Raw genomic sequence first — 24314 nt, 5'->3', positions numbered from 1 at the left:
CTAGACGAAGTGGAGTGTGGTCCTTATGGCTTTCCCAATCCCATTGTCACCCCTCATAAGCTACATTTTTATACAACTGTCTTCGAGACTCATGGGTTCTGGGTTGTAGTTTGATAGTTTCAGGTATCCACCACCAGCTACCCCAATTCTTTAGAACCTAGAAAGGGTTGTCTAAAGTGTGCATAAGAGTGCCCACCAGAGTGACCTCTCGGCTCCTTTTGGATTCTCTCTGCCACTGAAGCTTATTTCATTTCCTTTCACATCCCCCTTTTGGTCAAGAAGATGTTCTCCGTCCCACGATGCCAGGTCTACATTCCTTGCCGGGAGTCATATTCCACGTTGCCAGGGAGATTCACTCCCCTGGGTGTCTGATCCCACGTAGGGGGGAGGGCAGTGATTTCACCTTTCAGGTTGGCTTAGCTAGAGAGACAGGGCCACATCTGAGCAACAAACAGGCATTCGGGAGGAGGCTCTTAGGCACAACCATAGGGAGGCCTAGCCTCTCCTTTGCAGCAACCGTCTTCCCAAGGGTAAAACCTGTGGTAGACGGCCCAACCCATCAAACCACCAGTCCCCTATGTCTGTGGTCATGTTAGCAACCATGGAGGTGGGGTAGGCGAATACCCCTGCATTCTCCACAGGCTCCTCAAGGGGGCACTACATCTTTTTTTTTTCCTTGTTTTTTTTTTTTTTTTTAACTTTCCCTTCTTTTTTAAATCAACTGTATGAAAAAAAAGTTAAAAAGAAAACAAACATACAATAAAAGAACATTTCAAAGAGACCATAACAAGGGAGTAAGAAAAAGACAACTAACCTAAGATAACTGCTTAACTTCCAACATGTTCCTACTTTACCCCAAGAAAGTTACCTAATATAGCAACATTTCTGTGAACTTGTTCCTACTATATCCATCAGAAATTAACAGACCATAGTCATTCCTGGGCATCCCCAGAACGTTAAATAGCTTATCTGTTCTTCTTGGATTATTGTTCCCCCTTCCTTAATTGCTCTCTATTGCTAGTTCCCCTACATTCTACATTATAAGCCATTTGTTTTACATTTTTCAAAGTTCACATTAGTGGTAGCATATAATATTTCTCTTTTTGTGCCTGGCTTATTTCGCTTAGCATTATGCCCTCAAGGTTCATCCATGTTGTCATATGTTTCACGAGATCGTTCCTTATTACTGCCGCGTAGTATTCCATCGTGTGTATATACCACATTTTATTTATCCACTCATCTGTTGAAGGACACTTGGGTTGTTTCCATCTTTTGGCAATTGTGAATAATGCTGCTATGAACATTGGCGTGCAGATATCTGTTCGTGTCACCGCTTTCCGATCTTCCGGGTATATACCGAGAAGTGCAATCGCTGGATCGAATGGTAACTCTATATCTAGTTTTCTAAGGAACTGCCAGACTGACTTCCAGAGTGGCTGAACCATTATACAGTCCCACCAACAGTGAATAAGAGTTCCAATTTCTCCACATCCCCTCCAGCATTTGTAGTTTCCTGTTTGTTTAATGGCAGCCATTCTAACTGGTGTTAGATGGTATCTCATTGTGGTCTTAATTTGCATCTCTCTAATAGCTAGTGAAGCTGAACATTTTTTCATGTGTTTCTTGGCCATTTGTATTTCCTCTTCAGAGAACTGTCTTTTCATATCTTTTGCCCATTTTATAATTGGGCCGACTGTACTATTGTCATTGAGTTGTAGGATTTCTTTATATATGCAAGATATCAGTCTTTTGTCAGAAACATGGTTTCCAAAAATTTTTTCCCATTGAGTTGGCTGCCTCTTTACCTTTTTGAGAAATTCCTTTGAGGTGCAGAAACTTCTAAGCTTGAGGAGTTCCCATTTATCTGTTTTCTCTTTTGTTGCTTGTGCTTTGGGTGTAAAGTCTAGGAAGTGGCCGCCTAATACAAGGTCTTGAAGATGTTTTCCTACATTATCTTCTAGGAGTTTTATGGTACTTTCTTTTATATTGAGATCTTTGGTCCATTTTGAGTTAATTTTTGTGTAGGGGGTGAGGTAGGGGTCCTCTTTCATTCTTTTGGATATGGATATCCAACTCTCCCAGCCCCATTTGTTGAAAAGACCATTATGACTCAGTTCAGTGACTTTGGGGGCCTTATCAAAGATCAGTCGGCCATAGATCTGAGGGTCTATCTCCGAATTCTCAATTCGATTCCATTGATCTATATGTCTATCTTTGTGCCAGTACCATGCTGTTTTGGCAACTGTGGCTTTATAATAAGCTTCAAAGTCAGGGAGTGTAAGTCCTCCCACTTCGTTTTTCTTTTTTAGAGTGTCTTTAGCAATTCGAGGCATCTTCCCTTTCCAAATAAATTTGATAACTAGCTTTTCCAAGTCTGCAAAGTAGGTTGTTGGAATTTTGATTGGGATTGCATTGAATCTGTAGATGAGTTTGGGTAGAATTGACATTTTAATGACATTTAGTCTTCCTATCCATGAACATGGAATATTTTTCCATCTTTTAAGGTCCCCTTCTATATCTTTTAGTAGAGTTATGTAGTTTTCTTTGTATAGGTCTTTTACATCTTTGGTTAAGTTTATTCCTAGGTACTTGATTTTTTTAGTTGCTATTGAAAATGGTATCTTTTTCTTGAGTGTCTCTTCAGTTTGTTCATTTCTAGCATATAGAAACATTACTGATTTATGTGCATTAACCTTGTATCCCGCTACTTTGCTAAATTTGTTTATTAGCTCTAGTAGCTGTATCGTCGATTTCTCAGGGTTTTCTAGATATAAGATCATATCATCTGCAAACAATGACAGTTTTACTTCTTCTTTTCCAATTTGGATGCCTTTTATTTCTTTGTCTTGCCAGATTGCCCTGGCTAGTACTTCCAGCACAATGTTGAATAACAGTGGTGATAGCAGGCATCCTTGTCTTGTTCCTGATCTTAGAGGGAAGGCTTTCAGTCTCTCACCATTGAGTACTATGCTGGCTGTGGGTTTTTCATATATGCTCTTTATCATGTTGAGGAAGTTTCCTTCAATTCCTACCTTTTGAAGTGTTTTTATCAAAAAGGGATGTTGGATTTTGTCAAATGCTTTTTCAGCATCTATTGAGATGATCAATTGATTTTTCCCTTTTGACTCGTTAATGTGTTGTAATACATTGATTGATTTTCTTATGTTGAATCATCCTTGCATGCCTGGAATAAACCCCACTTGGTCATGGTGTATGATTTTTTTAATGTGTCTTTGGATTCGATTTGCAAGTATTTTGTTGAGGATTTTTGCATCTATATTCATTAGGGAGATTGGCCAGTAGTTTTCCTTTTTTGTAGCATCTTTGCCTGGTTTTGGTATTAGATTGATGTTAGCTTCATAAAATGAGTTAGGTAGTGTTCCATTTTCTTCAATGTTTTGAAAGAGTTTGAGTAAGATTGGTGTCAGTTCTTTCTGGAAAGTTTGGTAGAATTCCCCTGTGAAGCCATCTGGTCCTGGGCATTTATTTGTGGGAAGATTTTTGATGACTGGATCTCTTTGCTTGTGATGGGTTGGTTGAGGTCTTCTATTTCTTCTCTGGTCAGTCTAGGTTGTTCATATGTTTCCAGGAAATTGTCCATTTCCTCTACATTATCCAGTTTGTTGCCATACAGTAGTTCATAGTATCCTCTTATAATTTTTTTAATTTCTTCAGGATCTGCAGTTATGTCACCTTTTTCATTCATTATTTTGTTTATATGGGTCTTCTGTCTTTTTGATTTTGTCAGTCTAGCTAGGGGCTTGTCAATCTTGTTGATCTTCTCAAAGAACCAACTTTTGGTGATATTTATCCTCTCTATTGTTTTTTTGTTCTCTATGTCATTTATTTCTGCTTTAATCCTTGTTATTTCTTTTCTTGTATTTGGTTTAGGATTGGTTTGCTGTTCATTTTCTAGCTTCTTCAGTTGATCCATTAGTTCTTTGATTTTGGCTCTTTCTTCCTTTTTAATATATGCGTTTAGTGCTATAAATTTCCCCCTTAGCACTGCTTTTGCTGCGTCTCATAGGTTTTGGTATGTTGTGTTCTCATTTTCATTCATCTCTATATATTTAGCAATTTCTCTTGCTATTTCTTCTTTAACCCACTGATTGTTTAGGAGTGTGTTGTTTAACCTCCAGGTATTTGTGAATTTTCTAAGTCTCTGATGGTTATTGACTTCTAATTGTATTCCATTGTGGTCAGAGAATGTGCTTTGAATAATTTCAATCTTTTTAAATTTATTGAGGCTTGTTTTATGTCCCAGCATATGATCTATTCTGGAGAAAGTTCCATGAGCACTAGAAAAGTATGTGTATCCTGGTGATTTGGGATGTAATGTCCTGTATATGTCTGTTAAATCTAATTCATTTATCAGATTGTTTAGGTTTTCAATTTCCTTATTGGTCTTCTGTCTGGTTGATCTATCTATAGGAGAGAGTGATGTGTTGAAGTCTCCCACAATTATTGTGGAAACATCAATTGCTTCCTTTAGTTTTGCCAGTGTTTCTCTCATGTATTTTGTGGCACCTTGATTGGGTGCATAGACATTTACGATTGTTATTTCTTCTTGCTGAATTGCCCCTTTTATTAGTACGTAGTGGCCTTCTTTGTCTCTCAAAACATCCCTGCATTTGAAGTCTATTTTATCTGAGATTAATATTGCTACACCTGCTTTCTTTTGGCTGTAGCTTGCATGAAATATTTTTTTCCATCCTTTCACTTTCAGTTTCTTTGTGTCCCTTTGTCTAAGATGAGTCTCTTGTATGCAACATATTGATGGTTCATTTTTTTTGATCCATTCTGCGAATCTATATCTTTTAATTGGGGAGTTTAATCCATTTACATTCAACGTTATAACCGTGAAAGCATTTCTTGAATCAGCCATCTTATCCTTTGGTTTATGTTTGTCATATTTTTCCCCTCTGTCTATTAATATCCTTTATTGTACCCATACCGAATCTCTTTAGTACTGAACCTTTCTCCAAGTCTCTCTGTCCTGTCTTTGTTTCTCTGTCTGTAGGGCTCCCTTGAGTATCTCCAGTAGGGCAGGTCTCTTGTTAGCAAATTCTCTCAGCGTTTGTTTGTCTGTGAAAAATTTAAGCTCTCCCTCAAATTTGAAGGAGAGCTTTGCTGGATAAAGTATTCTTGGCTGGAAATTTTTCTCACTCAGAATTTTAAATATATCGTGCCACTGCCTTCTCGCCTCCATGGTGGCTGCTGAGTAGTCACTACTTAGTCTTATGCTGTTTCCTTTGTATGTGGTGAATTGCTTTTCTCTTGCTGCTTTCAGAACTTGCTCCTTCTCTTCTGTGTTTGATAGTGTGATCAGTATATGTCTCGGAGTGGGTTTATTTGGATTTATTCTATTTGGAGTTCGCTGAGCATTTATGATTTGTGTATTTATGTTGTTTAGAAGATTTGGGAAGTTTTCCCCAACAATTTCTTTGAATACTCTTCCTAGACCTTTACCCTTTTCTTCCCCTTCTGGGACACCAATGAGTCTTATATTTGGACGTTTCATATTATCTATCATATCCCTGAGGTCCATTTCGATTTTTTCAATCTTTTTCCCCATTCTTTCTTTTATGCTTTCATTTTCCATTCTGTCATCTTCCAGGTCACTGATTCTTTGTTCAACTTCCTCTAGTCTTGTACTATGAGTGTCCAGAATCTTTTTAATTTGGTCAACAGTTTCTTTAATTTCCATAAGATCATCCATTTTTTTATTTAGTCTTGCAATGTCTTCTTTATGCTCTTCTAGGGTCTTCTTGATTTCCTTTATCTCCCGTACTATGGTCTCATTGTTCATCTTTAGTTCTTTGAGTAGTTGCTCTAGGTGCTGTGTCTCTTCTGGTCTTTTGATTTGGGTGCTTGGGCTTGGGTTATCCATATCGTCTGGTTTCTTCATATGCTTTATAATTTTCTGTTATTTTTGGCCTCGTGGCATTTGCTGAACTTGATAGGGTTCTTTTAGGATTTGTAGACCAATTGAAGTCCTTGTCTCTAATTTATCAGATCTACAGCTTCGTGGAGTACACTTTCTCTAACTAACCAGCAGGTGGCGTCCACGAGCCACCTGTTCTCCACAAGCCAGTTCTCCCCTGCTTAGCCTTTTTGGTGAGTGGGGGAGTGAGTCTTGTGGGGTCCAATTGGTGTACCAAGCTTGCGTGTGTAGTTGGTGTTGCCTGCCCTGTATATGGGGCGTGTTTCTGGGCAGTCAGGGAGTGGGGGGGGGTGGCTCTAACAATCAAATCTCCCTGGTGATCCTAGAGTTTTAAAGCTGCTGCAATAGTCTAATCCTTCAGTTCAGTCCTGCCACAGTTTGTCTCTGCCACTGACCCACAAGTCCTTGGTATTGGCGTATGGCTCCTGAGACTTGCAAGTGGGCCCCTCTTCCAGGCCGTGCACCCCGGGTCCTCTGTTGAGGGATGACTGTGCTATGTCACAGGTGAGTGCTGTCCCCCCAGGGCAGTTCTGGGCTGCTGGGCTGTGTAGGGAGGCTCCCAGTCGGCTGAAATGATGGCTGAGTGGGGCTTTGTTAATTCACACTGCTCTACCTTCCCAACTCTGGGACAATCAGCTGAGGTTGCAGGGAAGGCTAATGTCCACACCCAGTTTTGTGGTGTGTGCCTGTTATTTGAAGCACTTCCATCACACTGGGTTGTCTGGGGCAGTTCTGGGCTATGGGGCTGGCGATGGGCAGGAGTGTTTCCTGTCCACCAGGATGATGGCTGTGAGCGGACACCCCCCTTTTCTTGGGAAGTTGTGGTCTTTAGTGAATTTTCTCAGCCACTGGATTATTGCGTTTTGTCTCAGAGCTCTCCTAGTTCTGCTGTTGACTTGACCTGCCCAAATAGCAAGTCTTTGAAGCTTTCTGTATTGGGCTTCTTAGAGTAATTGTTTTAGAAAAAGAAAAAAGGATTAAAAAAAAAAAAACAAAAAAAAACGGGCCCTCCTGAGAGATCTAATGGGTTATTGAAATGCTAAGAGACAAAGCAACCAGGGCCATTAAGGAAAGGTCCACAGGGCAGAGAGATCAGCTTTTCTTCGGGATTTGCATATGCGCCTCAGGGCCCTTCCCCTTTCTATGTTCACCAGAACTCCAAAAATCCTCCGCTTTTGTTTTGGAGTTTTTCGTGTTGTTTTTTTTCTATGCCTGTCTCCTCTCTGCTGGGCTGGCTGCTCTCAGATTCTCTGGTGTCTGGTCTCAGTCTATCTATGGTTGGAGTTTGTATCAGTAGAATGAGTTTCCGATAAGGGCTGCCACTGCAGTTCTCCCTTCTCCTTCCCGGAGCTGACAGCCCCTCCTCCCCCGGGACTGAGCCTGGCAGGGAGGGGCGCGGGTCCCCTGGCCGCAAAAACTTACAGATTTCGCTGATCTCAGCAGTTCCACGTTTTCATGAGTGTTGTATGAAGTATGCCCAAAGTCAGATTGCTCTGTGGTGTCCAGTCCACGCAGTTCCTGGCTTTCTACCTACTTTCCTGGAGGAGTAACTAAAACATACAGCTCACCAGTCCGCCATCTTGCCCCGCCTCCTTGTATTATATTTTTATTGGACAGAGCTGATGCAGAACTCCCTGACTCTGCTTCAGGCCAATGGCTTAACCTACCAAACAGGGCTCTGGCTTCCTGGACTCAGCAAAACCCCAGCGTGGGTTTTCTACACAGTGACACCTATGGGGACGCATATGCTGTAACTGCTGTGACTTCGGGGGTGTCCCTGCCCCTGAAACCAACTGTCGAGTTTGAGAATAAAAAACAGCTGCACCTTCGTGCACTCACTCACATTTCCCTTCCCAGTCCATCTCCCTGGCTTGCTTTCTTTTAGGTCAGCAGTTCTCAAAATGCAGTCCTTGGACCAGCAGAATCAGCATCACCTGAGAACTTGTTAGAACTGCAAATTATGATCACCATCCCAGAAACTCTGAATCAGAGACTCTGGGCTGGGGCCCAGCAATCCATGTTTTAATAAGCCCCTCCCCCACTCCCTCCCCCTCATTATCCTGAGGGATACTAATGTTTGAGAGCCACTGTCTTTGGGTACTGTTTCTGAAACTTTCCTGCCTATTAAAATCACCTGGGGAACTTTTAAAGCTCCCGATACCCATGCCACACCCCACATTGAGTTTCAGAATCTCTGAGGGTGGGGCCCTGGCATAAGTTTTTTTTGAAAACTCTCCATTTGATTCCAACATGCAGCCAGGATTGATTCCCATTGTCTAAGACTAAAGGAATCAAGAACATCAGCTGGCTATTTTCTCCAGAGCTGGGCAGGCTGCAGCTCCTGGGCCGGGCAGCAAGACGCCATACCATAAGGAAAAAACAGTGCTTAAAATGAGGAGACAGACAGGCTGAACTGTGTACGCCTACATTCAGGAGGCTACTTTCTTTAATGTTCAGCCTCTATAATGAAACGGGGCATTGAACCCTAGATTTTCTGAAGTTGAAGTGACAGTGTGGAAAGGGAAGAACTTCTTCCCATGGACTGCAAGGAGGGGACTGGCCAAAGGGCCATTCGGAAGACAAGGGAAGCCTGGGCCATTTCCACTCTCTGAGGCTCTAGATACCTTAAAACAAAGAAGGGCCCAAAGGGGGTTGTGAAAGTTGTAACATATTTTAAAAGTTGACATACATTTAATAAATTAAGACTTTTAACGTGTAAAATTAAAACATATGCACAATGCAATGTAATCATGCTATTTACAAAACAATTACAGGATTTATTCTAAAAATTCATGGGTGTGGTACCAAAATGAGGCGTCAGTTTAAAGTTGTATGATGGTTATTTCCTTCTTTCAGTCCTAGCTTGTGACTACCAAAAAACCTTAGGACATAAAATTTTAAAAATACAATTTTGAGGCCTTCTATGAGTGTGAGATCCCTTCGCCATGTCCCTAGGATAGGCCTGCTGCCCAAGAGGACCCCTGGAAAGAGACCAGAAGTGTGGCCCTGGGACAGCTGCATGGTCAGGCGTGGAGGACAGCCAGCATCTCGGCGCCTTGCAGCAGCCTGCTGGGGGTGGTACAGAGGGGAGGAGCCAGGGCTCTGCAGGATTCCCAGCAGTGCTGCCCCCCCACACACACACAATCAGTGCCCATACCTGTGGCTCACCACCCTCCTGGCCTTGGGTACCACCTTCCTGTTACCTGGTGGCAATAGGAGGTAGGGTAGTGACAGTCACTGTCTTTCACTGTGTTAAGGTGATTCCTCTAGCTTGATAATAGGTATCTGTGCCAGTTTGGATATATTAAGTCCCCCAGAAAAAGCCATAATCTTTTAATCCAATCTCGTGGGATATTGGAATTAGGTTGTTTCCATGGAGATGTGGCCTACCCAACTGCGAGTGTCACCTTTCATTAGTGTGTGACCTCTGATTGAATGTTTCCATGGAGGTGTGGCCCCATCCATTCAGTGTGGGCCTAGACTGGTTACTGGTATACTTTAAAAAGAGCCACACAGGCCCAGATGCTTGCTGCAGTTGAGAGACACATTTTGAAGATGGCTGTTGGAAGCTGACACTGACATTTTGGAGAAGGCCATTTTGAAACACAACCCAGGAGCAAGCAGATACCAGTCACGTGCCTTCCCAGCTAACAGAGGTTTTCAGATGCCAATGGCCTTTCTCCAGTGAAGGTACCCTATTGGTGATGCCTTACCTTGGACACTTTATAGCCTTAAGACTGTAACTTGTAACCAAATAGACCCCTTTATAAAAGCCAATCCATTTCTGGTATTTTGCATTCTGGCAGCATTAGCAAACTGGAACAGTATCCAGGGAGCAAAGGGGAGGAAATGGGGAAACACTTCCTTTGTGTGGCACCTGTACTATTGTGGGTTTATAAAAGCACAAATTCTTCTGTCCCTCAGCTAGGATAAGCTCAGGGATCAGGACTCCATGTGAAATTATGCTTTAGGAAGAAGGAAAAACAATGGCAGATTGGCAACCATAATTGCCTGGTGGCAGGTGCATTAGAGAGGAGCTGCAGTTGATCCCAGCTTTCTCCCTGGAAGCTGGACTCAGAGATATGCCTAAACTAAAAGGACTACTGGCAACAAGTCTCTGAGATCACTTAGGAGGCCCATGGTAAGGTCTGTGGCATCCAAGCTGGGAAGGAGCCTGGACATCAAAGAGCAGAGGGGTGGAATGGGAGTAGTGCAGGATGGAAAGAACATGGAGTAAATAGCAGCCCTTGTTCCCACTGGTTCTGTCTGAATCAATGCCTGCCCAAGGCCGCCTTATTTCCTGGAGACACAACCCTAAACCTCCTATGGTCTTCTCCCTGAGAACTGAGCCTTCTAGGGAAGAAGGGCCACACCCAGGCAGAGGTGGGTGAGGCTGGGTTCAAAGTCCAGGCCCAGCCCTTATATCTCTTAGGCAGAAGGATTTTTTTCTCTAACCCCACAGTGGCCTCAATCAGGGCAAGGTCTGACTTCTCTGTCTCAATTGTCTTATTGCTCTCCCTCTGGTTCAGTAGGTCCCTGAGTTTCTCCAGACTAGGGAAAAATACGAGAAGGAAGGGGAGATGTGGAGGGGGAGGAAGGGCAGAGGGGAAGCAGGGAAAAAAGGAGTACACAGGCTACCCAGCCCATAGCCATATGGCACCAGGGTATAAACACTTGGAGGGAGGCCAGCTGCCTGGCGCCTCGAGTCTTCCCACATCTCCCCAGCCAAGATTCAGACCTATACATTCTGGGCTCTTTCTGCTCCATTTAATCCAGGCTTTAAATTACTCAGCCCTGGGTCTGGCTTATTATGTCCCAAACTTTCCCCTGGAAATCTAGATGGCCATGCGTGGTGTATATTCTCAGAATCAGATTTCTAAGGACTAAATGTGGGAGAGTGTGGATTTAACAGTCTGGTTGCATACCATTTCAGTCAGCCTACCCATGAATACACAATAAGGCACTCATCCCTTCAGCAACACAGGAGACAGCAATAGACCAGGTAAATCAGGACAACCAAACTGGAGCTCAGCTAGTCATAGCTAAAATAAACAGCATTTATTAGGGGAAATAAATGAGATGGCTTGTGGAATCATTCCCAAGGTTGTAGAATTGCTCCCTCATTGGTTGTACAATTACTGGTTCCAACATCCACCCCCTCGATTCTGTAGGAGGGGAGACCATTTAGGAAAGACAATTTGAGCCAAATCCCAGAGAGTCTCGGACCAAGCATTATAATGACAGTGGTAGTGGGAATAATAGTGATAGTTAACATTTGTCACTTGCCAGGAACAGTTCTAATGCTTTCCATGGATTTACTTAGGTAATATGATCTCTGGAGCAAGGTGAGGGTCACCCTCACTCCAAGGTGGCCCTCAGACAGCTACCATAGAGAACAGTCTCTGTCCACTCGCTAGACTTCTGACACAAACCCATTTTGACTCTTCAATTTCAGCATCTGAGTTCAAGTCTTGGCCAGTGGCAGTGCTGGGCCTACTTCTGCATCTTATCACTAAGACTTGGAAAGCGGCCTATGAAGAGTAGCATGCCCTCAACAGTTGCCGCTAAATGAGCTAGGCTTTAAGAGAAACACTGGAAGGAGTGTCTGCAAAAGTCACCAGGGAGCAAGTACTGTTTGTTAACTGCTATTGTTCCCCTAGGATGCCATACAGGGGGTCTCGGTTTGTAAAAAGCCAAAATTAAGATAATTCAGAAAATTATTATTGTCTTTATAAAACAACCTGCTCCAGGGATATATTCTGTACATCCTAGTTCATTTAAAATATAATTTTAAAGTTAGATACTGAAACCTCATCAATCCACATGCATTGCGTGACACACACTGGTGTAAGTACTCTTAAAATGCAAGTTTGCATGAACCTAGCTTTCCTAGAGGAGTGTGTCCTGGGTGTGAAAGGGAAAGAAGGAAGCAAAAATAGCATCATGCAGCTGCAGATTGTGTATCAGCTGCTTGCCTGAGCACTGGGTGCCCTGGGAGCTTTAGCAGCATCATCACATGGGATCCTCATATCACACACATGGAAGAGGCACCATTCGCCCAATTTCAAGATGATGAAACTGAAGCTCAGGAAGGTCAAGCAACAACCTCATTATCACACAGCCAATAATAGCAAAGCTTGGTTGGAACCCAGGCTTGCCTGACTCCAAAGACAAGGTGCAAGGCAAGATAGGGTAAGGATATTCTCCTAATTATGCCCTGTGCATCCCTAATTACAGATGTGATCATAGAATCCTGGCATTTTCTTTCTCTTTGGTCTTTGTCTTCCCAATCAAGTCAGACTGAATTTTAGATCTATCTAAAAGTGGAGTCTCCATTCAGTTATTCAGACACATTGAGCTAACCCAACTGGTAGGTCTGTGAATAACTGTCACTTCTGAACCATTCTCCCACAAGCCCAGCTTGACTAGAAAGACCCAAACGCCTGTACTGGTCCAAAGCAGCCATCACCCAAGGCTGCCTGGTCTGACCAAGAGGAGTCCTTGCTGCAAAATCACTGGCTCTTGCACTGAGATGGAGAAGAGCAGAGCAGGAAGTTGTCCAGGAAGCTTCCCCAAGTTCAGATAAGTTAATCTCTGCATGGATTCAGCATCCGGATGAGCCAACACCAACTCCAGGCCTGGCATGTCTAACAAATGCAGAATTCAAGCTCAAGACACCCAAATTGTTACCTCATGTTAAAAAGGACCTGAAGCTGCAAGCAATTAGCACTACATCTGTGAGACTAGGGAAAGACAACCAAGAGAGAACAGGGGCTTAAAATGACTATTTTAGTCCATATGGAAAAATGGTATGTTGGCTGTGTGGTAAAATCCTTTCAGATATGTTTTTAAACCTCACACTCTTTTAATTGGGGTTTTAAATGTTATTCTAGGAAAAGCAGCATGTTTCTTTTAACATCAGAAGATCTGTAAGTAAACTAAAAATTCATAGCTCTTGGAACCTTGGGTAAAGGAATTAACGCAATGAGTGAACCCTGGCATTAGTGCAAATTAATCAAACTGCGTAAATTTCAACTTTAATCAGTCAGTCATGGAGTTTCAATACTCAAAGGGACCTTAGGAATCATCTGCTCCAAGAGCAAGAATTATGAAAATAAATGGCCAGGTGGAGAAAAAACTCCGGAGTGGAGAGATGCACAAATATAAAAAGGTGGGTAGCAGTATGCATAGTGGTTTGAAGGCTCAGATATTTGCACAGTCAGTCTGGGTTCAAGGCTCATTTCTGCTTCTTGATGGCAGTATGAACCTGGCCGAGTTGTTCAACACTCCTAAGCAACAGTTTGTACTTCTGTAAAATAGGTAGGCACAACATAAGGGTTCCTCTGAGAATTAAGGCAGACCATCAACTTCAATGGCTTAGTATAGTGCCTGGGAGCTGTAGAAAAGGGAGCCCCACAGACAGAATCTCAGTGAGCCAGGAGGGAAAAATGCATATCACTGAGGTCTTTTTCTTTTATCTGTCCATGAAAGAAAAAACAAAATTCAGTAGACCTAAGCACTCAAATTTCAAACCACAAGAGCAGGACAGGGTACCCAAGGTCTTTTCTGTGAAGAAAAAATAAGTGATCTTCATAGTAGGGCCCCAGAGCTCAGCTATGAAAGAAAGAAAATGGACCCGTAGAAATGGTGAATCTCCTCTCTTATAAGGGTAAGTGAAAGCTGCCAGCAAAGATGCAAAGCTCTCCTGATATTATAGAACTCTGGGCAAATTCTTGGCCAAACGAGGTTCATAATGAGCTTCAATGGTATTTTATTTTAGTCTGGAGATGGACCCAGTACTGCATCAACAGTGACTGATGGAGAAAAGTTAAAGGTTGACAAGTAAGATATAACTATATATTTGTATGTCTTCAAATCTTTATATAAACTTAGTTTAGCCTTTAAAATAAAACATTTATTAATTATGCTGAGGGAGGAGAAATAGAATAGTGGGAGAATTGCAGGCTCTGGACCAGAACTGGCAATTGGTAGTGTGAGATCTTGGACAAGAGGCGTGTGCCAGTTTGAATGTATTATGTCCCCCAAAATGCCATTATCTCTGATGCAATCTTGTGTGGGCAGACATATTAGTGTTGATTAGATTGTAATTCTTTGACTGAGTCTTTCCATGGAGACATGACCCACTCATCTGTAGGTGATAACTCTGATTAATTATTTCCATGGAGGCATGGCCCCACCCATTCAGCATGGGCCTTGATTAGTTTACTAGAGCACTATATAAGCTCAAAGGAGCAAGCTTGCTACAGCCAAGAGAGACACTATGAAGAATGCACAGGAGCTGAGAAAGGAACTGCAGTTTACAGAGACATTTTGGAGATGGCCTTTGAAAGCAGACTTTTACTCTGGAGAAGCTAAGAGAGGACAAATGCCCCCAAGAGCAACTGAGAGTGACATTTTGGAGAGAAGCTGCAGCCTAGAGAGGAATGTCCTGGGAAAAAGCCATTTTGAAACCAGAACTCTGGAGCAGTCTCCAGCCACGTGCCTTCCCAGCTAACAGAGGTTTTCTGGATGCCATTGGCCATCCTCCAGCGAAGGTACCCGACTGTTGATGTGTTACCTTGGACACTTTATGGCCTTAAGACTGTAACTTTGTAACCAAATAAACTCCCTTTATAAAAGCTGATCCATTTCTGGTGTTTGCATAACGGGCAGCATTAGCAAACCAGAATAAGGTGTAACCACTTCAAATCTCAGTTTTCTCATAATGTAAAATGGGGATAACTGTCTGACTTTATAGGATTGTTAGGCCTTGACATAGCTGTTCTTAATTAGCATTAATTTCTTCTTTCCATTTCTTTCACCCTTGTTATATTAATAAGCAGCTCTATTTTTGAGTCGAACAAGAGAGTTGTATTTGCTTGACACAGTTTCCCACACGTATAGGAAGTACAGCTGCTCAGACCAAAGACAAGGAATAGACAACATTCTCTATTCTGCAATGATGCATCCGAATTACAGGTGTGGTGTTTGCAAGGGAATTAGCTCTGGAATACTAATTTCCTAAATTCGAACGTAGAGTGGCCGAAAGACCCTTGGACTTGGAGCAAGAGACAGCGTCTTCATCCCATTTCTGCTTCTAGCTAGTTCCTTGACTTTAGGCAAGTCTCTTAACCTCCTATTAAGTTTCGAAGCTGTCTCAGATTCCAAATCTATGAAATGAGGGCTTAGACTGGACAACATCCAAAGTCCCTTAGAGCTCTAAAATTCCATTTATCTATAGTTTGGTTCATGCTATTTGCTGAACTGTGTGACTACATTCTACTCCAAAAACCACAAAGGCCTTGCTCTATGTCCTCCACCTTGGTTCAAGTCATGATTTGTACCTTAAGTTAGTGGCTCCATATAAAAAGCAATTGCACAAACAATCTAAATGAACCAGGATGCCAGCTGTCACCACCATACCTTTTGCTTACTCTGGAGATCAGCTAAAGCCCTGTGAGCTGGGAATAAATGGATCTGCCATGAAGATAGGATTTTACTGTGAAAATGAGTTTTCTGATGAGTTTAAAGCAGCAAAAATATTCTGAAGACTGTTTTATACCTAAATGATGCTACATGAATTAAAAAACAAAACATAACCTCCCATAACTCAGCAGGTTTTAGTTCTCTGTGGCTCATGTAAATTTCACTTAATTCCAATTGATTCCCTACTCTGAACAAATTTGTAGTCAGAATTCAAAGGTGGTGGTGGGACACATGCCAATGAGAGTCATCTAGAGTCAGACCAATGTTAGGAGGAGGGCTTTGATTTTATAGAATGTTAGGATCTCACAAAATTATGAGTTTGATTTTTTCATTATAGCTTTATAGTTTCCCCAATGCTTAGACTGGAGGCTCTTTGAAGGCAGAGACAATATCTCATTCATATCCAACACAGTGTCCTGATATGATAAGTTTTACAACAATAAGCATAAAATGAGTGACTGGCTAGAAGGATGGAAGGATGGAAGGTTGGATGGCTTAATCAGATGGTCAACAAACACTTGATGAATTGAGTATATTTACATAATCATGTGTGGAAATTGGTTTTGCTATAATATCATCCCAAACGTTTTTATAGTACATATTTTAATCCACCCTTACAAGATGTATTTAAAAAATTATTACTCACTAAATACTATCAAGCTAAGAAAAAGTAACCACACCCAGACTTATCAATACCATTTCCCCCATCCTAATCACTCCCATCTTTAATGACTTCCTGTAGTCAAGAGAATATCAGTATTTGCCTACCACAAATAACTCCTACCCTTCCCATGAATACCTAAGCATGTAGAACTTTCACACTAGGGAAACAGGAAGAACTAAGAGAATCATTTTAGTTAGATCTGTTGCCTGAAATTTCATTGTTTGTGCCCATTTTTGTTTGTTTTTAATTGAACCTGGCAGGTAATGTAGTTTCCAGGTGGTTTTAGCTCTCTTAACTCCATTTCAGTGAATAAAGAAATGCCCTATGGAATTATAGGGAAGAAGGAATCTCCCCTCAGATTCACCTGGTCACTTTGAGTGCCTATAACATCTCTGCTGACAAAGAAATTCACAAGCCCACCCTTCATTGCCAACGTTCCTCCTCTGCTTTTCCATCTGGCTGGAGAATGAACCTGTTCATACGTAAAACTACCAAGGTGGGTGGTTGTGGATAAATGTCCGGATGGAGACAGAGAAGTGTCCAAGCTCCTTGCCCTGCCCTGCCATGCTGAGCCATGTTACTGGTTTTAAGTCTGATTCAGAACTCTCCTAGTGCCAGCCTTTGTCACAACAGGAAGTGCCAACAGAGGACACGCCCAGCTCTAATGAATGGACTGTTTGTGGTACAGTTAGAATGAGACTGATTCACTGGTGTCATGGGACCATGTGGGCACTCACTCATTCATTCATTCATCTCTCAATCAACTATTCCTTCCTGGAAATCTTGTTCAGTAGATAAGGTGTGGCTTAAGCTTCCCTTGAAGCAAGTTTGGTAATTAAAAAATTTTCACTATGATTTATGCCAATTATGTGCTCAAAACTAATAACATAGATAAAAGAATAGTGTGAATTCTGTTTAAAAAGTAAATTAGTTATTAAAATTTAAAGACAAATTTGTTGTGGTCCTTTGTTAATGGCAATGATGAATTATCTTGGCTCTGATCCTTGGGCAGATTGACTGCTCTAATCTTAGAATTAGCCTATGTGATTGTTCCTTTGCAGCCTTCTACTGAAGCTTCCCAAGGAGGGAGTATTAATGAATATGTCTATGGATGTCACTAGGGATAATGCTGTTTGATTTTGACTAGATGTATAGAATGGACCCTTGAGGTTCTAGGGCTTCCAAGTTCTTTTCCCAATCCCAGACACCTGGACATTTTTTCTCAGGAACTAATCAAACACCTTCATGTGCTATAAAACTTCTAAACGGGGATTTGAACTAAGTGGTTTCTGACCTTTCTGTCTGCCTGTCTTTTTAAAATGTTCTTTAGCTGTCCTGTTTTAGACATGTTTTATTGTAAATGACTTCACATTAATTTTGAGAGTTGGTGGCATGTAAATCATATTTAAAGAAAAACCTCCAAACCAAGATAATAATCTCAGAGCACATAAAGCTCAGTGAGGAAGGGACGAGACGGAGAGTCGATTCCCCTTGGACCCACCATGCAGGGCTCACTTGTCACTCCCATCGTCTGGCCCTGCCCCCCATAGGCTGAGGCATGATGGAGGGACCATCCAGGGGTGTTAGGAGCTCTCCTCTGCCAAAAGCAGAGCACCTCATTCACTCAAGCCTTGCCCTGCTGGCAATTTTACGTCACAGAGGAACAAGGAGTCAATGAAGAGAGCTGCTGCTTGGAGATACTTTTGGCCAATGAGGGAGAACTAGACAGGATGACAGCATGGAAGTGACTGGCATTTAGAGAGAAAAGGGACCTTGCCATCACACGATCTGAAAGAGCTAAGGAAGGAAATATGAATGGTTTGTGTTCCATAGACTATACAAAAGCAAAACTCCAGATCCAAAGAAAAGACGGTGTGAGTCCATGACTTAGACAAAACCAGAGGATAATGTAATGTGGAGGTTAACGTGCACACTTGGACATCTGGACAGACCTGAGGCTCCTGGATTTGCTCTTACTGCTGTGCAAATGCCATTTCCCCATAGCTCATTTGTCTCATCTGTAATCCAGAATAAGAAGACATACCTTATATGTTGATTAGGAGGATTAAGTGAGATATAAAGTCCTTAGGACACTGCCTGAACCATAGTAAGCACTCCATAATGGTTAGCTGTTGTTGTTACTGTTATTGCAGGCCTTCTCTGAGTGAGGCTCTAGGCTAGACGCTTGATGATCCCATGGTTAGAGACTCTAATCATGTAGAACTTGATTCTAGAAGGATTGGAGGCTCCATATAATATATCTGACTATCTATTCACACATAATTCTGGAGAGGAAGAAGAGAGGGAACAGTCCAAAGAAATCACTGTCTCCAATTAATTTATACTTCACAAGGACACTTATAAGGGCAGGAAGGAGGAATTTGTAGCCAAGAACAGACACAAAGGAGTGACATACAATGAAATAATCAGGGAAGTGGAAGGCCACAGTCAGCTGGGGCTGGGAATTAATGCATACACAGAACAACAATAAGAGCCACTGGCATATGTTTACAAAAAGGAAAAAGAACAAGAGAAGAGATGACCTATTGCTTGGGGGAGATGACACAGTTAACTTGGAGATAGACAGTGAAAGCAGAATTACTCAACCCAGTTTGTTCCATCTTCTTTATCAAGAAGAAACATCTTTGAGCCAGAAAGGAGAGTGAAAACATGGCCAAGAGGAAATTAAAGTCTGAGATAGTAAAGAGATAGGAAGAAAGCACCTGCCACATTTAAGTCTGGCTCAGATGAATTATATCTCAGCATCATCTGTACACGTACCCCCAAATATGGCAACAGGGACAGTAAAACAAATAGGGCTATCCTAGAACCCTAGAGGAATATTCAGCCATGATCACAATATCTGGCAGTATCTGAAAACAATGTCATTATGACAATATATAAGAGTTTATGAACTCTCTAGAAGTTCTCTTTGCTATAATATCATTTACCGAGGGGCAAATGACTCACTTTTTTTTTCTTTTTTTTATGCAATTTTACTGGGATATAATCACATAACATACAATCAAAGTGTACAATCAGTTGTTCACATCGTCATAGAGTTGTGCTTTCATCACCACAAACTGTGAACATTTTCATTACTCCAAAAAATAAAACAAAAATTAAATTAAAATTTAAAAAAATTAAAATGAAAAAGAACATCCATATAATCATCCAAAATATACAATCAATTGATCACATTACCATTATATAGTTTATTCATCACCCTGATCTATTTTTTAACATTTTCCTTGTACCAGAAAAAGTGATAATAAGAATTAAAAAAAAAATAGTGAAAAAAGAACACTCAAATTGTTCCCCCCTCCTGCTCTATTTTCCCTTTAATTTTTTGCCCCCATTTTTCTACTCATCCATCCATACAATGGATAAAAGGAGTACAATCTACAAGGTTTTCCAAATCACCCTGTCACCCCTTGTAAGCTACAATGTCATACAATCATCTTCAAGAATAAAGGCCAGTGAGTTGGGGTTGATAGTTTCATGTATTTACTTCTAGCTATTCCAATACATTAAAACCTAAAAAGGGTTATCTATATAGTGTGTAAGAATGTCCATCAGAGTGACCTCTCGAATACATTTGAAATCTCTCAGCCACTGAAACTTTATTTCGTTTCATTTTCACATCCCCCTTTTGGTCAAGAAGATGTTCTCAATCCCACAGTGCTGGATCCAGATTCATCCCTGGGAGTCATATCTTGCGTTGCCAGGGAGATTTATGCCTCTGGGAGTTAGGTCCCACATAGGGGGAAGGGCAGTGAGATCACCTGCTGGGGTGGCTTAGTTAGAAAGAGAGGGCCACATCTGAGCAACAAAGAGGGATTCATGGGGAGACTTACGCACAGCCAAGCAGGCCTAGCTTCTCCTTTGCAGTAAAAGGCTTCTTAAAGGCAAATCCTGTGATAGAGGGTTCGGCACATAAATCTGCCAGTCCTCAATGTTTGTTAGAACATCAGCAACAATACAGGTGAGGAAGCCCAACACCTCTGCATTTTCCCCCAGCACCTCAGAGGGGCTCTGCATATTTTTTCCCATCATTCCTTTTTTTAAATTAACTTTCTCAAAGAGATTAAGTAAGAGGAAGGGGAAGCAGCAAACAAGATAAGATTTAACAAAGGTCTATGAATGCTGAAACATATATATATATATATATATATATATATATTTTAGATGCTAGGGTGTGGGAATAGCTGGAAGGTGTAGCTGGTGGAACTATAACTTATAACATCCTTTGATATTTGCTCTATAGCTACTCATTGAATCGTGCTTTGAATATCTTCACCTTTCTCTATGTACCCTATACTGCATAACAAGGAAAGAACTGAAACTGTGGAACTGTGACCCAAACAATTTTTGAAATTACCTATATAACTGCTTGTTGAGCTGTACATCAAAAGTTAACACCTTTTTGTATGTATGCTATATTTTACAATAATGGAAATAGCTGAAATTGTAGAATGGTGACCCAAGACATTCTTTGAAATTTGCTGACTACTTATTAAATCATATTTTAAAAATTATCACTGTTACGTATAAATGTTAAAGTTCACAATAAAAAATAATTCAGTAAGTAGCAGAAAAAAATAAATTTTATTAAATCAAAAAAAATTAACTTTCTCAAAAAATTAAAAAAAAACAATAAAAAACCATTTCAAACAAAAACAAAGGAGTAAGAAAAAAACAAATATCCTAAAAGAACAAATATCCTAGAATCACTTCCAACATGTTCCTATTCTACCCCAAGAAAATATAGACTATAACCTAGGAAAGGAATAAGAAAAACAGATAACCTAAGATAACTACATTTCTGTGAACTTGTTCCTACCATACCCACCAGAAATTAGCAAACCATAGTCATTCCTGGGCATTCCCAGAACATTAAATATACCCAAAATAACTTACCTGTTCTTATTAGATTATTGTTCCCCCTTCACTAATTGCTATCTATCGCTAGGTCCCCTACATTCTACACTATGAACCATTTATTTTACATTTTTCAGTGTTCAATTAGTGGTAACGTATAGTATTTCTCTTTTTTGTGCCTGGCTTATTTAGCTCAGCATTATTCTTCAAGGTTCATCCATGTTGTCATTTGTTTGACAACATTGTTCCTACTTACAGCCGCATAGTATTCCATCGTGTGAATATACCACATTTTATTTATCCACTCATCTGTTGAAGGACATTTGGGTTGTTTCCATCTCTTGGCAATTGTGAATATTGCTGCTGTGAACATTGGTGTGCAGATATCTGTTCATGTCACTGCTTTCAGATCTTCTGGGTATATACCAAGAAGTACAATTGCTGGATCAGAAGGTAACTATATCTAGTTTTCTAAGGAACCTCCAGACTGTCTTCCAGAGTGGCTGTACCATTATACAGTCCCACCAACAATAAATAAGAGTTTCAGTTTCTCCACATCCTCTCCAGCATTTGTAGTTTCCTGTTTGTTTAATGGCAGCCATTCTAATTGGTGTGAGATGGTATCTCATTGTGGTCTTAATTTGCATCTCCCTAATAGCTAGTGAAGCTGAACATTTTTTCGTGTGTTTTTTTGGCCATTTGTATTTACTCTTAAGAGAACTTTCTTTTCATATCTTATGCCCATTTTGTAATTGGGCTGTCTGTACTATAGTCTTTGAGTTGTAGGATTTCTTTATATATGCAAGATATCATCTTTTGTCAGATACATGGTTTCCAAATATTTTTTCCCATTCAGTTGGCTGCCTCTTCACCTTTTTGAAAAATTCCTTTGAGGTACAGCAGCTTTTAAGTTTGAGGAGTTCCCATTTATCTATTTTTTCTTTTGTTGCTTGTGCTTTGGGTGTAAGGTCTAGGAAGTGACCTCCTAATACAAGGTCCTGAAGATGTTTCCCTACATTATCTTCTAGGAGTTTTATGTTACTGTCTCTCATGTTGAGGTCTTTAATCCATTTTGAGTTAATTTTGTGTAGGGTGTGAGGTGGGGATCCTCCTTCATTCTTTTGGATATGGATATCCAGCTCTCCAAGCACCATTTGTTGAAAACACTTTTATGTCCCAGTTCAGTGGTTTTGGGGGCCTTATCAAAGATCAATCAACCACAGATCTGGGGGGTTATCTCCAAATCCTCAAATCTATTCCATTGATCAACATGTCTATTTTTGTGCCAGTACCATGCTGTATTGATTACTGCGGCTTTATAATAAGCTTCAAAGTCAGGGAGTGTAAGTCCTCCTGTTTCATTTTTCTTTTAGTATGGTTTTAGCAATACGAGGCATCTTCCCCCTCCAGATAAATTTGATAACTAGCTTTTCCAAGTCTGCGAAGTAGGTTGTTAGAAGTTTGATAGGGATCGCATTGAATCTGTAGATGAGTTTGGGTAGAATTGACATCTTAATGACATTTAGACTTCCTATCCATGAACATGGAATATTTTTCCATCATTTTAGGTCTCTTTCTATTTCTTTTAGTAGAATTAGGTAGTTTTCTTTGTATAGGTCTTTTAAATTTTTGGTTAAGTTTATTCCTAGGTACTTGATTTTTTTAGTTGCTATTGAAAATGGTATCTTTTTCTTGAGTGTCTCTTCAGTTTGGTCATTTCTAGCGTATAGGACTATTACTGACTTACGTGCATTAATCTTGTATCCCACTACTTTGCTAAATTTGTTTATTAGCTCTAGTAGTTGTGTCAATTTCTCAGGGTTTTCCAGATATAAGATTATATCATCTGCAAATAATGACAGTTTTACTTCTTCCTTTCCAATTTGGATGCCTTTTATTTCTTTGTTTTGCTGGATTGCCCTGGCTAGCACTTCTAGCACAATGTTGAATAAGTGGTGACAGCAGGCATCCTTGTCTCGTTCCTGATCTTAGGGGGAAAGCTTTCAGTCTTTCGCCACTGAGTACTATGCTGGCTGTGGGTTTCTCATATATGCTCTTTATCATATTGAGGAAGTTCTCTCAATTCCTACCTTTTAAAGTGTTTTTATCAAGAAGGGATGTTGGATTTTGTCAAATGCTTTCTCAGTATCTATTGAGATGATCATTTGATTTTTCCCTTTTGATTTGTTAATGTGTTGTAATACATTGATCGAGTTTCTTACGTTGAAGCATCCCTGCATGCCTGGGATGAACCCCACTTGGTCATGGTGTATAAGTTTTTTAATGTGTCTTTGGATTCGATTTGCAAGTTTGTTGAGAATTTTTGCATCTATATTCATTAGGGAGTTTGGCCTGTAGTTTTCCTTTCTTGTAGTATCTTTACCTGGTTTTGGTATTAGAGTGATGTTAGCTTCATAAAATGTGTTAGGTAGTTTTCCATTTTCCTCAATGTTTTGAAAGAGTTTAAGTAAAATTGGTGTCAGTTCTTTTCCATGCATTCGGCAAGTCAGCACTAACATCAGTACCATCCAGAAGGGACACCTGGCATGTGATGATGGACTTGGAATCTCCAGCCGCAGGAATGTGGGTGGCAGCCCATTGTGCTTCTTGGAGTCATTCCTTTTCAGCATGCTTACGCATGGACTGATGGCCAAGTGTTCTACGGAAGTTCAGCATTTTTGTCACTGGGCTGGTGTCCGTGGTGCAGTGGCAAAGGGGGCTTGAGGCGCAGGTGACCCCAGGGAGGGATCCCGAGTGGGGCTGAGGAGGGTGCAGCCCCTCGGGAGATGCCAAGAAATGGCAGACAGGAGGTGTATGCCCACCCCGCGCTAATCCCCTCCTCACTTTTAAAAATGGAGACTTTAAACAAAATTCCAGCACAGATTAGGTGCCTTGTGTTGAACCAGGAAGATGAATGAGCCCATGTGAGCTCACAAAGAATGAGGTCATCAGACCCATCTCATCTCCTCTCTGACAGACATTACATAGTTAGGAAATGGCAACAAGCAAGCCTCCACAATCTCTTTGTGGACCATGAAGGAAAATACAGGCTCCATGATAGTATAATTGGGAGAATTCAGAGTGTTTCAACCATAATCCCCAAAGGAGACTGCAGAACAGGAGAGCATCAGTCTTGAAAGGGAATTTTATTGGCACATGACTCTATTTTCAGTGCCTCTCTATAAAGAGAGAGTGTGTGACATGCAAGACAAAGGAATTTTACTGATATCTGCTGGGAGGGAGACTAGGAGTTAGGTGGTAAGATGGAGGAGGGATTATGAATGAATGCTGTGGAATCAGGGAGGTGTGTTTGGATTCCAGCTCCACCACTTACTAATT

The 24314-nt window shown here is 41.0% G+C and overlaps 2 protein-coding genes across 3 annotated transcripts in view; one reads left to right on the top strand and one right to left on the bottom strand.

Moving 5' to 3' along the window:
- NUBPL (nucleotide binding protein like) overlaps positions 1-24314 on the bottom strand; it is a 626527-nt gene that overhangs the window by 85274 nt on the left and 516939 nt on the right. The window lies entirely within an intron of this gene.
- LOC119532996 (zinc finger protein 550-like) overlaps positions 1-24314 on the top strand; it is a 63290-nt gene that overhangs the window by 4120 nt on the left and 34856 nt on the right. The window contains 1 exon segment of the mRNA XM_037835186.1: positions 8900-9163. Within this exon segment, the coding sequence (XP_037691114.1) occupies positions 8900-9163 (264 nt within the window).

Source organism: Choloepus didactylus, chromosome 4 (assembly GCF_015220235.1).
Source record: "Choloepus didactylus isolate mChoDid1 chromosome 4, mChoDid1.pri, whole genome shotgun sequence".
Classification (NCBI taxonomy): Eukaryota; Metazoa; Chordata; class Mammalia; order Pilosa; family Megalonychidae; genus Choloepus; species Choloepus didactylus.
This window is presented reverse-complemented; position numbering and strand designations above follow the sequence as displayed.